The sequence below is a fragment of the Trichomycterus rosablanca genome, chromosome 23 (genome assembly GCF_030014385.1).
Source record: "Trichomycterus rosablanca isolate fTriRos1 chromosome 23, fTriRos1.hap1, whole genome shotgun sequence".
Taxonomy (NCBI): domain Eukaryota; kingdom Metazoa; phylum Chordata; class Actinopteri; order Siluriformes; family Trichomycteridae; genus Trichomycterus; species Trichomycterus rosablanca.
In genome coordinates, this window is record NC_086010.1 from 542607 (window position 1) to 556022 (window position 13416).

The 13416-nt window shown below is 43.1% G+C and overlaps 2 protein-coding genes across 2 annotated transcripts; one reads left to right on the forward strand and one right to left on the reverse strand.

Moving 5' to 3' along the window:
* The first annotated feature begins 717 nt into the window (after positions 1-717).
* On the forward strand, positions 718-4847 carry kcnj21 (potassium inwardly rectifying channel subfamily J member 21). The gene is made up of 3 exons (XM_062986080.1): positions 718-804; positions 903-1776; positions 4501-4847. The coding sequence occupies exons 1-3, from the start codon at positions 718-720 to the stop codon at positions 4815-4817; spliced, it is 1278 nt and encodes a 425-aa protein (XP_062842150.1). The 3' UTR covers positions 4818-4847.
* A 2853-nt stretch (positions 4848-7700) lies between these two features.
* LOC134301372 (protein asteroid homolog 1-like) lies at positions 7701-10934 on the reverse strand. The gene is made up of 4 exons (XM_062986054.1): positions 9663-10934; positions 8641-8857; positions 8376-8547; positions 7701-8164 (listed from the first exon to the last, which is right to left on the reverse strand). Exons 1-4 carry the CDS (start codon positions 10932-10934, stop codon positions 7801-7803), a joined length of 2025 nt encoding a protein of 674 aa, XP_062842124.1. The 3' UTR covers positions 7701-7800.
* Positions 10935-13416: the final 2482 nt, after the last annotated feature.

Consider the following 13416-nt stretch of genomic DNA (forward strand, 5'->3'; position numbering starts at 1 on the left):
GGTACACCTGTATCTGTATATATCACAAGTAAAGCCGTTCTATGAATCCGAAGTCCTAGAACACACCTTTTTCAGCAGAGCAGTTCAGCGTGAGACGATTCAGGACGTCTACAACAGCAGCCGGCAAAATGACAGCAGACCCCTCTCATCCTGGACATCACCTTTTTCAAACTCTTCCATCTGGCAGAAGATAAAAACAAACCCATCCAGACATGCTAACAGCTTTTTCCCCAGAGCTGTAACACTTCTTAACCACAGTTGTTCTCTTGGGTAAATGTTGGTTAAATACTGGTTACCCAACTGGTTACTGGTTAGTCTGTGTGCTGTCGGGTCTGTTAAATATGTTACATGTCATACATGTATGTGTATCACCAAAGCAAATTCCTTGTATGTGTAACATACCTGGCGAAATAAAGTGATTCTGATTCTCTGTGTAACTGTTGTTCACGCTGCTTTCAGGTCGTCCAGCAGGCTGGTATTTTCTGTCTTGGCTTTCGGTTCGTTAGTCCCAGAGCATGTAGTGAAAAGCTTGTAATCTGCTCCTGTTCAGGAACCAAACCCAGTCCAGTGATCCCCCCACCTGATTATGATGGAACCAGTGTGACTGACGGGCGTTTAAGTTCACACGTGTTTGGTGTTTGATTCTGTACAGCTCTCCTCGCTGGACCTGAGGCTGCTGAGCGCGCGCGGGCGGGTGCGGTTCGAGCCCTGCAGGTCATGAGTAGTGTAAAGAGCCAGTTCGGACAGGATGTGGAGCAACAGGGCATCAGACTCCCGAAGAAATGGAACGAGACCAGCAGCAAGGTGAGTCGGATCATTTAGGAACTCACTCTGCTGCGATGAGTTGTCGCTCCGTCCAGGGTTTTCCTGCCTGCTGACCTCCTTCCTGTGTGCGGTTGCAGATCCCAACAGACCGGACCCTGGTGGTGGGCGGAGGAGGGGGCGTGGCCCGGAGCGGCAATTCCGCCGATGTGTCTAGGAAGCGTAGACAGCGCTACGTGGAGAAAGACGGGAAGTGTAACGTGCATCACGGGAACGTACGCGAGACCTACCGCTACCTGACGGACATTTTCACCACCCTGGTGGATCTGAAGTGGCGTCTCAACCTGCTGGTGTTCACGCTGGTCTACACCACCACCTGGATCTTTTTCGGTCTGTTCTGGTGGCTGATCGCGTACGCCCGCGGCGACCTGGAGCACACCGACGACGGCGAGTGGACGCCGTGCGTCGCCAACCTCAACGGCTTCGTCTCCGCCTTCCTGTTCTCCATCGAGACGGAGACCACCATCGGCTACGGCTACCGCGTGATCACGGAGAAGTGCCCCGAGGGCATCGCGCTGCTGCTGGTGCAGGCCATCCTGGGCTCCATCGTCAACGCCTTCATGGTGGGCTGCATGTTCGTCAAGATCTCGCAGCCCAAGAAGCGCGCCGAGACGCTCATGTTCTCGCAGAATGCCGTCGTCTCCATGCGCGATAACAAACTCTGCCTGATGTTCCGCGTGGGCGACCTACGCAACTCGCACATCGTGGAGGCCTCCATCCGCGCCAAGCTGATCCGCTCCAAACAGACCAAGGAGGGCGAGTTCATCCCGCTGAACCAGACCGACATCAACGTGGGCTTCGACACCGGCGACGATCGGCTCTTCCTGGTCTCGCCGCTCATTATCTGTCACGAGTTTAACGAGAGCAGCCCGTTCTGGGACATCTCTCAGGATCAGCTCGGCCGAGAGCAGTTCGAGATCGTGGTCATCCTGGAGGGCATGGTGGAGGCCACAGGTGAGTCCTACCTGTCCGCTCGTGCACGCCTGAGCGCTGAGGTTCCTTCTGCTCACGCGTGCTTTCATTTTCCACTGGGTTTCAATCCGAACGTCTCACAAATCTCACAACATTCTGAACAGCTACAAAATAAATAAAGGAATTTGTTTTTCCGTCTCTTAGAGCGCATTCACATGAGAAGCGGCAAAACCACATGATTTTTGCGCTTGCCGTGATTGATCCAGTTTGCTGCTGCCCTTTTCAAAGCTCCTCCAATGAGACGAACTGTTTGATATGATGCGGTAAAAGTGACTCAGGCCGTACGAACAAAACCTACCGTGACTTATTGTAGTAAAACAGTGAGTGAGGAATGTGATTAGTGGAGGAACTTATGAGCAGTAATAATGAAGAGAAGTTTAGTGCTCCTGTCTCCTTCTTTTACTACATTAAACCACGTTAAGCTTCATTTTCAACCAGAAGCGTTTTAGACTCTGGGAGAAGCTGATTCTGATTCTCACCATTTCTCAGAAGCTGGAGCTGTAACACAAGTTTAAAAGTGAAACAGGGAGGAGAATCCAGATAAACACAGAAACGCTTCTCATGTGAATGCGCCCTTAATCCTGAAATATAAACCAGCATGATTGGGTAAAAAACACTACATTACCCAGAGTGCACTGCTCTGAATATTAAGACGTTCTTCATTTTTCATCAGGCCACACACACACACACACGTACTAATATTTATGGAGAGCCGGATCACCACACGCCCCCTCCTACACGTGTTCAGTCTGCTGCCACTTCTTATCACCTGCCAGTGTTGAGTACGGAGAGCCACGCTAAGCTCCATGTAACTTAACACCCACCTCCTAACACTCAGGCAGCCGGTCAGACTAGTCCCGGAGATCATATATCACAATAGCAGCAGGAAGAGACGCCATCCAAGATGTCAAGGCTCCTCAAACACGCCCTGTTGTGTTTGTGTGGACACCTGACCCACGGGTTCCAACACTCTGTAGTGATGTGACCCCCACAGAGCCAGACTTAAAGCCAAAGACATAAAGCCAAAATGCTTAAAATACAAAATACAAGCACTCGCGAAGTGCCACAGACGTCCAGTTTCTACTGTGATGAATTCTTAACACACACAACAACGCTCCAAATAATCTGACCCACAATCCATCTGTTAACGAACTGTTAATATTAAAATGAACGCAGAGTCTAAAATAATTGAAACCTCCGGTCTGGAACTGACACGCCCGAGTCCACCGAGAGTTATTTTAAATCTGCAGATCTGGTTTCTAATGAGTGTTTTTATCTTTTACTTCTGCCTAAAATAACATAAATGATCCTGAACCTCAATAACCAGGACGTGAAAGAAATAATAATGAACCCCTCACAGCTGCTGAATTTCAATTAAAACAGTTTATTAACCCCCTCAGTGCTTCCATTAAGGAACCTAGATAAGAAGTGTGGAGGTGGAGGAGAGGGTGGTGATGGGTTCCATCCCTGAACCTCTGAGGCTTCTGAATCTCCCCCAGGAGCCTCTCTGGATGGGTGCTGAATTCCTTTAAACACTTAAGACAATACCTGAAGTAATTAGCGCTGTGTAATTACTCTCATTACGCCGTGTGTTCAGCGCCCGTGATGATCCTGAAGGATCCTGAAGAACTTCTACACTTAATTCTACAGTTCAGGAGAGCAGAGCTCCGAGCACCAGCCGTTACACTCACAGCTACCGTTCACACGCAGACACTCAGAAAAGCTTTACCCTACAGCAGAGACTCATCATCTCATCTCATCATGATCCTGGTCAGGGTCGCTGTGGGGCCAGTGTTCCTCAGAATCACAGGGACAGGTTGATAACACCACTGGGGATTTGAACCCTGTGGTAGTGGGTTAGCGCAATATGCCACCGCACCACCTGATTAATGCCCTGTCCAGGGTATTGCTGCCTGGTGCCTCCAGTGTTTACCGATGAAAACCTGTTGCAACCCCGACCAGAATAAAGCAGCAGATGAAAATGATTTATTAATTTAAAATTTTAATGTAATTTAATGTAAATAAACATTTATTTTAGTACATTTGGTGGAAATTTTTAAAATTAAAATTATATATTTTTTAAATTGTAAATGACAAATGTAAATACAATTTATTTAAAAAATATTTTTAGTGTTAGATCATTCAATATAAAAATTTTTAATACAATTTGTACATAAAAATTGTTTTTATTTTGTGAAATTAAAACATTAAAAAAAAGGGAATTTTTAAAATTATGTCTATTTTTAATTGTAAATGTTTTTTTTTATGTAAATAAACATTGTAAATACAGTTTATAATTGTAAAATTGTAACAATATAAAAAGCATTTGGGGGAAATTAATTTAATAATTTTTTATTGGTAAGTTTTATTGGTAACTTTTAAAACTGTAAATAAAAATACAATTAATTTTTAATAATTGTAAATAAAACTTTTTTTATTTTGTAAAATTGTAAAAATACATTTTAAAATATTTTTTATTGTGTTTTTAAAATTGTAAATGAAAAACTAAATATTTGTAATCTAAAATCATTTATTTTTAAAAATTTTATATTTTAAATTGTAAGATGTATTGAAAAACTGTAATAAAAAAAAGTGTCAAACACCAACAATCTGATATTTCAGGGTTGTTGTGAAAGTAAACAGTAAAACCTGTATATCATCCCACTCTCAATAACTGTGTGTGTGTGTGTGTGTGTGTGTGTGCAGGGATGACGTGCCAGGCTCGCAGTTCGTACCTGGACTCTGAGGTGCTCTGGGGAGAACGCTTCACGCCCGTGCTCTCTCTGGAGGAGGGGTTCTACGAGGTGGACTACGACACGTTCCACCATACGTACCCCACCCCGACCCCCACGTGTTCCGCACGGGAACTCGCCACAAAAGGAGAAGCCATTCCGCTCCCCCCCCTCACCCCTCTGGCACTGAACCAGAACCCCAATCTGGAGGGAGAGGAGGAGAGGGACGAGGAGGAGGAGGAGAGTGTTATCAACGGGGACCTTAATAAAATGGACAGTGAACATGAGTGAGTGAGTGTGTGTGTGTGTGTGAGTGAGTGTGTGAGTGTGTGTGTGAGTGAGTGTGTGTGTGAGTGAGGGAGTGTGTGTGTGTGTGTGTGAGTGAGTGTGTGAGTGTGTGTGTGAGTGTGTGTGTGAGTGAGTGTGTGTGTGAGTGAGGGAGTGTGTGTGTGTGTGTGTGTGAGTGAGTGTGTGAGTGTGTGTGTGAGTGAGTGTGTGTGTGAGTGAGTGTGTGTGTGAGTGTGAGGTTAGCGTGGTGTAGACTTTAGGACTTTATAGCAATACGACTGCACCTCATCCTCTCATCTCAATGATTAGCAATATCAACACAAACTCTGTTCCACACACACACACACACACACACACACACACACACACACACACACACACACACACACACACACACACTCACTCACACACACTCACTCACTCACTCACACACACTCACTCACTCACACACACACACACACTCACTCACTCACACACACACACACACTCACACACACACTACTCCTCCCTCGCTGAGTCCCGGGTTCGAATCTCGCCAGTGCTGGATCAGGTGGACACTGAAGGCTGGACGATGGCGACTCCTGTAGGTTTAGAGGAGCGGACGGTGGGTTCACACGTGTGCGTGAACTTTATGGTACAGAACACGACCCTCATTATACTATGGCTTAAGAAATACTCGGATCTGATTGGCTGGCAGGTAGCAGGTGGTGGAACCTCAACAGTGCTCAGTGTGTCCACATTCATTAATAATCACGTCCATGTTTATGTTGAATCATCGTAGCATTTAGTTTAAAACACTGAACTGAACTGAACTGAGTGTGTGTGATGTTTTATCAGCTATTTTAATTATTGGTTATTTATACACTGTAATAACTCCATTACTCTGGACTGAGTGAGTTACGGCTTTAACCTGTTCTGCTTTAGGTGGTGACAGCAGTTGAATCTGTAATGAGGTAAATAAAACACGTTCAGCATGAGGTTCACATCACAACATGAATAACTTCATTTCATCAGCAATAAAAGGGTTTAAAACACTACTGTAGGTGCACTGTCCTGTCCTGTCCTGTCCTGTCCTGTCCTGTCCTGTGTGTCTGTATCTTCATTCTGAAGCAGCCGCACTCACCTGAGCAGATCCCCATCCTGAGAAGATCTCCATTCAGAGCTGAGTTTTTGTCCTAAGCAGAACCTCATCCTGAGCAGATCCCTGTTCGGAGCAGATCCCTGTCCTCAGAAGATCCTCGTCCTCAGCAGATCCCTGTACTCAGAAGAACCTCGTCCTGAGCAGATCCCTGTCCTTAGAAGAACCTCGTCCTGAGCAGATCCCTGTCCTCAGAAAAAATCCTCATCCTGAGCAGATCCCTGTCCTTAGAAGATCCTTGCCCTGAGCAGATCCCTATCCTGAGAAGATCCTCGTCCTCAGAAGATCCTCGCCCTGAGCAGATCCCTATCCTCAGAAAATCCTTGCCCTGAGCAGATCCTCGTTCTCAGAAGATCCTCGCCCTGAGCAGATCCTCGTTCTCAGAAGATCCTCGCCCTGAGCAGATCCTCGTTCTCAGAAGATCCTCATCCTGAGCAGATCCCTGTCCTTAGAAGAACCTCGTCCTGAGCAGATCCCTGTCCTGACAAGATCCTCGTCCTCAGAAGATCCTCGTCCTCGGAAGATCCTCATCCTCGGAAGATCCTCACCCTGAGCAGATCCCTATCCTCAGAAGATCCTCGTCTCAGAGATCCTTGTCCTGAGCAGATCTTTATCCTCAGGAGATCCTCGTCTTGAGCAGATCCCTGTCCTGACAAGATCCTCGTCCTCAGAAGATCCTCGTCCTCGGAAGATCCTCATCCTCGGAAGATCCTCACCCTGAGCAGATCCCTATCCTCAGAAGATCCTCGACTCAGAGATCCTTGTCCTGAGCAGATCTTTATCCTCAGAAGATCCTGAGCAGATCCCTGTCCTCAGAAGATCTCACAGATTGCTACCTAAGTAAGCTGTGTGTCTCCTGATTTATTGCTGCAGGTTGTGATAAGTTGAACTTAAATAATAAAACTATACAATCACTAACTGAGTTACTGACTCTGGTTTTCTGCTCTAACCTGATTTATGCTTCTGAACGGACCTGAGGATCCTGGTCAGGGTCCAAACACCCCCTGCATTCACTCCCACTAGTTCAGTCAGAGCCAAATTTAAAATCTAAAAATGTAAAAATCCGAGTTTAGATGTTTAAGGATCCTGTAGCTGTGATCGTCTGCTACCATCAATCAACACTCCATCAGCTAGAAGTGTTTATTAACAATTATACATCTATTTATAATTATTAACAATTTATTTTTAAAAAGTTTAATATATCTGTGTAATCATGCATTTTCATTTACAGCATCTACATTAAATTATCTTTATACAATTAAGAGCAAGTAACATCATCTAAGAGTCCAGAAGAACCTGCTTTAACCTGGAGGTTCTCATGGAGCGCTTATTGTTTTACTCCTGCAGGTATCTGGCTCCATCTGTTGGACTGTATTGTGGTCACCACCATCGGCACCAGCACACGATGGTCCATCTAGTCCAGATCAAATCATTTAAAATCTTAAAATCTCTTTAAATTCACTTTGTTAAATTCTGCACCCCTCCAGACCCCCAGAGTTTATATGGTATTCAAACCTAATGATCAGGAGAACATGAAGCCTGGGGGCCACATCATCCTGAAATACTGGAACCTCATCAGGTTAACTTTTATTAATCTAATATTATAAATAATTACAATAAATATTGGATCCCCCCGTTTTAAAACCAGGATTAAAAGCAAGTCTATAAACAGTGGGAGCAGCTTTGTAATCCATTAATGATGAACATTTATCCAAAAGTAATGAAGCAGTTGATGAATGAGTGTCACTGTTCATGTTAAACACAGATTTTTGACCACTGATTATGTTCCAGATGTATAAAAGTAATTAATCATGTTATTATGATAAACAATTCAAATCTAAAACCTTTTCACTGCCACCTCGCACGTTCCTGTTTTTTGGATCGTGGATCGTGTGTTTGGCCTCGGCTACGATGCCGGCTCCGAACTCTGACCCTGTCCTCAAAGGTTTGGTCTCCGTCGTTCTCCTCCTTATCTTCATCCATCAGGTGCTTTATTAGTTCGCTCAGGTCGTCCTCCTGAGATGTTGGAGGCCTGACACCCGTCCTGGTCCTAATCCTGGTGGCCAGGTCACGGTCCAGCTCATGCTCCGATGCTGCCTGGAGTTTTTGGTAAAGCTCCACAGCATGAGGGGTTTTGGTGAGAAGAGATTCGGGTTCAACACCCCTCATCAGCTCATGAGCCACGGCGTGCACCAGTGGACCACAGTACAACCTGATCAGCAACACCACGACAAAGCAGGAGGGGATAAATAAAGGGTCACACTTAAAATGATTCAGATGTATAACTGAAACAGAATCATAAGAGTAAATCGGCCATTTAAAACATTAAATAATAATGATTTATTAACAGTTTTGATTAGATGATGGTGCTTGGCTGTAACACCTCCTAATTAAATGTTAATGACAGTGTAAAGTGGGTGTACCTTGATAATTCTGGTTCAGGTACTGGATTATTCAGTAGCTGGTTTAGGTTGTAGCCGTCCTTCAGACAGCACCGCCACTGACTGTAGGCGTGAGCTAACTCCAGATCTACAATCCTCGCACCCCTCCAGACCTTTGGGGCTCTAAGGTTTTCAAGTCTCCGAATCACTGCGCCTGCCTCAGCAAACAAGCAACCAATAGTGTTAAAAATTAACTTATAAACTCTATTTATACTCTATATATCTTCTTTTCCAGCCTGATCTTTACCATCATCAGCACGACGCTCTCTACGCAGTTCTCCGTACACCAGGCCGATCAGTAAAGCCCAGAAGATTTCTGCTCTAGGCTCGGGTTGTGCGTGGTTTAGCCAGAAGGTCGTGGTGTACACGGCGAGCTGCAGATTCTCAGGGATGCAATAAGAATCCGGGATCGAAGAAACACGCAAAGCCTCCCAAAGAACCTGCAGACGCAAACCATGTGGCGCCTGCGACAGAAAATCAACAGAACGTTAGTCGATGCACTGATGAAACCCTTTATCTTTTCTTCCATGTTTAGCAATGTGGTGCTAAATTATTCGGTCAGTCTGTTTAAGCTGGTGTCTCTTTAAGTCGCTGGACTGAAACAAAGGTCGATCTTGCAGGCTGCACCCATTCATTAAAGTAATTGTCATAGTGTTGTTCTAGTTTTTATGTATTTTGATTTCCCAAGTACTCCTGTGTACACCGTACTGGCTGTGGTGGGCCATCAGGAGGCACAAACCTCCTCTGAGGCATTAAATCACTGGCTGCTTCTTTCCACCAGCCAGCAGTGGATTCCTACAGTGAACCCTAACACACAGAGAGGACTGTGCCATGTATTCCTCTACTGCTTAAATCAGCACTGCAACCGGACTGTGGGAGACTCCCCTGCCAGTCGTGTCTGTTTAGTGTGCGTCCAGACTGGTGGTATCACCCAGACTCGGGAGAAGGTGAGCAAACCCTAGAGCATTAGACTGCTGAGCCCAATTTATGTTCATCTTAAAGGGGTTTAGTCCATTTATTCCTTATTCCATTAAATGGCAAGTTGTTTACAGACAAGTATTGGTAAATTGTGGATGTGTAAACACGCTTATGTACAGTGGCTATAAACATTTGGTATTTATTAAGCTTCATTAGTAATACTTGTGTGTTTAAGCTGTCTGTACACATTTAGAACTTTTCTATGCATATTAATAAATAAAAAGCTTTATGTCTAAATAGTTCTAAGTAAATTTTATAGTAAATATATTAAATAGTTCTGAAGCTCTTTACCTCCCACAGTGTGTCCAGGTAAAGGTGTGAAACTGCACACCTCGGTAGCTCAGCAGGAACCTGGGTCCTGGTCAGCTTCAGTTTTTGTCGGTCGTGTTCCTCCACCGTCTCTGCAGCAGACATGCTGGATTCACTACCATCCTGCCTCCTCGCACAAAGCAGTACACCATACATCACACGGCGTGGGAGCAGAGACACTTTATTACTGCTGTCCAGATCATAATTCTCCACCTGGTGTTTCAGCCTGATGCGCTTCAGTATCAGGACGTTGATGATCGGGGAGCTTAATTCTCCTTCTGCAAAAGGTTTCAGCATCCAGTCTGGTAAGCTCTGTAAGGGACCTGGAGGTCTGCTCTGAGGTTCTCCACTTATAAAGAACTGCTCTATGGAGCTGGAATCGAGTCGGTACTCCTGCATTCCCTGATAAAGCTCTGTACGAATTCTGGCTGATTTTATTTTATCTTTTTGGCTCAGAAGGGCATTGATGGCTTCTTCTGGGTTGGAGAAACGAGACAGCCATATGAGCAACCCATCAATATTGCCGGCTCCTCCAAATTTGGTTGAGAACTTGGCCCAATTTGGAAACAAACCACTCTCTAGTTTAGAGTAGTCGTTGCCCAAGATGGTGGCAACAAGTGGAAGCAGAGACTCGTTCATGTTCTTATAAACAGAACGGAGATTTGAACAACAAAACCACCTGGCAGGGATGTAACTTTGTGTAGAGTTTGTTATGTTCTTCCACTGGAAGTGATTGATGGGCAGAACACCACCTCTGATGTTAAATATGTAAAAATCACTGTCGTTGGACAGAACAGGACAGTTCCACTCGTTGGCCAAAGCAGCCAGTTCCCAATCCGCCTCTGCAAGACACTGGATGGAGGGAACACCGAGCTTCTGCAGGGTTTGCTGAAACACCTTTCCGATGAGAATTAGCACTGTTCCTGCCTGGCCTCTCGACACAACGTTGGCTTTTTTAATTCTGTCTTGGGATCTTTTAATCAAGGTTTCTAATTTTTTATCACTGCTGTCATTCCCTCCATCAAACACGACGTAAGGCTTTATATTACACTGGTCAAGGTTTTTAAAAAACTGTGTGATGACGTCCATGAACGCATCATAATCTCCACCGTGTATTTGGTCCAGCCAATTATCATGGTACAGGGCGTGGCAGAGGTTTGATCCATCGATGATGACCTTGCTGTCTCTAAACCAAAGCGGCTTCAGGAAATCACTGTTGTTCTCGATGAAGCTTTTTAGTCCCAGTACTCCCATAGCTGGCAAGTACAGACAGTTAAGCAGAGGTGTATAAAGAACATGAAAGCCAGACTTGAGTAAAAGTACAAGTATTTTACCAGAAATGTACTTTGATAAAAGTAAAAGTCACCTTTTAGAATATTACTGGAGTAAAAGTCTTAAAGTCTCTGATGTTTAATGTACTTAAGTATCAAAAGCAGAGAACGCAAGTGGTCAGAATTTTGAAAAATATTTAGATTGTTCTTTTAATCCTGCAAAGCACCTTAACAATGGAGCCGACCCCAAACCTACAGAAAAACCAGGTCTTCACATCATAAGAATTCATAGAACAAAATACATTTTCTTTCCTCTGAACATGATTTGTGCCAAATCATCATTATAATCAGCTGTTTGAATCATGTCATGATTTAGTTGTTTTTACCTCATTATTAGCCCTAAATTGCCCTGTTCCAATCCTGTGTCCATGGATTAAAAGTCATTCTGCATTATCTTTACTGTCCCTTTTTTTCCTGATTTGGGTTGTACATCCAAGTCATAGATAATCCCAATAACCCATAACCACTGAATTCATTTGAAGCAAAATTCAAGAGAGTTTAACAAAACTGTGCGGCACTTTTAGCCCTTTAATGATCCTGAGCTTAGTTTGAGTCTAAATACTTGGGTAGAAAAAGCTGTATTTAAATCATCTTGTTTGGGTCAGATCTGCTCCCTGGTTGACATGTGGAGTTCTGTTCTGAAATGCTGATATTTCTGTATCTTTGGGTAAAACATGAGAGGCACTAAATCCGATACGAACAAACTAGTTTAACTCGTTAGATCATTTTTAGAGAATGTGTTTAACCACAGATTCACCAAACCTGCAGCCTCACATCCCACTTCATTTAGCTACCAAATTTCTTGCCATTTGCAAATATATGGAAGTAAAAGTAAAAATGTTATTTAGAAAATGTAGTAAAAGTAAAAAGTAAAAGTTGCCGTTGTTGTATAAACTAGACATGAACAGAACAAATGGAAACTGGAGATTATTTTCTTAATCAGTAAATCAGGACAAATCACAAAACCAAGAAGTATCGAGTATTTAAACAGAGAAAACCAGTATATTTAAATTTAATCCTACCTGCAGCAGCGTATTTAAGATCTGAGATCTGTTCTGCTTCAGATTTGTTTTCTATTCAGATCAGTTCAGATCAGATCAGTTTCAATTCAGATCATTTTCAATTCAGATCAGTTCTGGGAAACTGAAACTTAACATGAACTGAGAGGAAACAGAAAGTTAAGCAATCGTATCACCATTTATTAATACTATAAACAATATGAACCCAGTGGTTCCAGTTTTACTGCTCTGGTCACAGGAGAACCTCCCAATTCCATTTTACAGTTTATTCTGAGAAGTGTATTATACAATATAAATATAAATTGACATTAAAAGTGTACAAAACCCATCATATTATTTATAAAGTTAAAGTAAAATAAAGTATAAACAGGATCTTCTTGCAAAATATTGTTCAGTAATATTTATTTTGTCCAAATGGAATATGAAACAGCACTCAGTGACTTCTATTCACAAATGTGGTTAATTCTTTGAAAATTCATTTATAATATGTTTGTTGCTCTTTTATCCTGCATGGGTATTCGGACACAAATCAGATTTAAATCAGATACAAATCCAGTTTTACCACAACTCAGTCGTGTTCCTGCTCAAAATTAAAATCCTGCAAAGAATAATAGCAAAGATTAACTGTTAGACCAGCGTGATTTTTAATTAACAAAACAACAATTAAAAACATCCTCAGAAGATCATCGTCCTTAGCAGAATCCTGTTCTGAGCAGATCCCTATCCTCAGAAGATCCTGAGCAGATCCCTGTCCTCAGAAGATCCTGAGCAGATCCCTGTCCTCAGAAGATCCTGAGCAGATCCCTATCCTCAGAAGATCCACTGCGGTAAAGTTGGTTTCATTTCCGGATTTCTTTCTTCAATAGCTTTTAAAAGATGCGTACTGTGGTAACCTGGCAAATTGACCTGGAGGCTACCGTGTAGAAATGTTCACCAGAACAGAGCAGAAGGTCGAGAGTTGTAAATTCTTTCTTTTTCTTCTTTCTTTTTCACAGTTTACACATATATGCATCCATTCATATGATCACACACCTACATTAAGCAGTAATTCACTCAACATACAGTGTCTCTAGTTCTGCAGTGAGACAGTCATTCCAATCAAATACTTCCTCAATTAGATAGATAGATAGATAGATAGATACTTTATTAATCCCGAAGGAAATTGAGGCCTCAGTAGCAAGTTACATAAATCAAAGTCAAAAAGTAAGTAATAGTACACACTACAGAGATTTACAATATACAAAAAAGTATCTGTATAACCACAACACACAACAAAACAGGACCTGAGGGTACATATGGTACATGTGATACATATGAAGGTGTTATTTCAGTTAACACTGCAAGGCTAGTATGGATTATAAGTCACAGTTGTAAGATATAAATAAT

What these genes read in the sequence shown, in the direction of transcription:
- LOC134301372 (XM_062986054.1), bottom strand. Translation starts at nt 10,934, where the DNA reads ATGGGAGTACTGGGACTAAAAAGCTTCATCGAGAACAACAGTGATTTC. An exon ending in AGAGCGTCGTGCTGATGATG is followed by an intron (nt 8,548 to 8,640) that starts GTAAAGATCAGG and finishes TTGCTGAGGCAG; the next exon opens with GCGCAGTGATTCGGAGACTT. An exon ending in CCTGAACCAGAATTATCAAG is followed by an intron (nt 8,165 to 8,375) that starts GTACACCCACTT and finishes GTTGCTGATCAG; the next exon opens with GTTGTACTGTGGTCCACTGG.
- kcnj21 (XM_062986080.1), top strand. Translation starts at nt 718, where the DNA reads ATGAGTAGTGTAAAGAGCCAGTTCGGACAGGATGTGGAGCAACAGGGC. An exon ending in GGAACGAGACCAGCAGCAAG is followed by an intron (nt 805 to 902) that starts GTGAGTCGGATC and finishes GTGCGGTTGCAG; the next exon opens with ATCCCAACAGACCGGACCCT. An exon ending in GGGCATGGTGGAGGCCACAG is followed by an intron (nt 1,777 to 4,500) that starts GTGAGTCCTACC and finishes GTGTGTGTGCAG; the next exon opens with GGATGACGTGCCAGGCTCGC.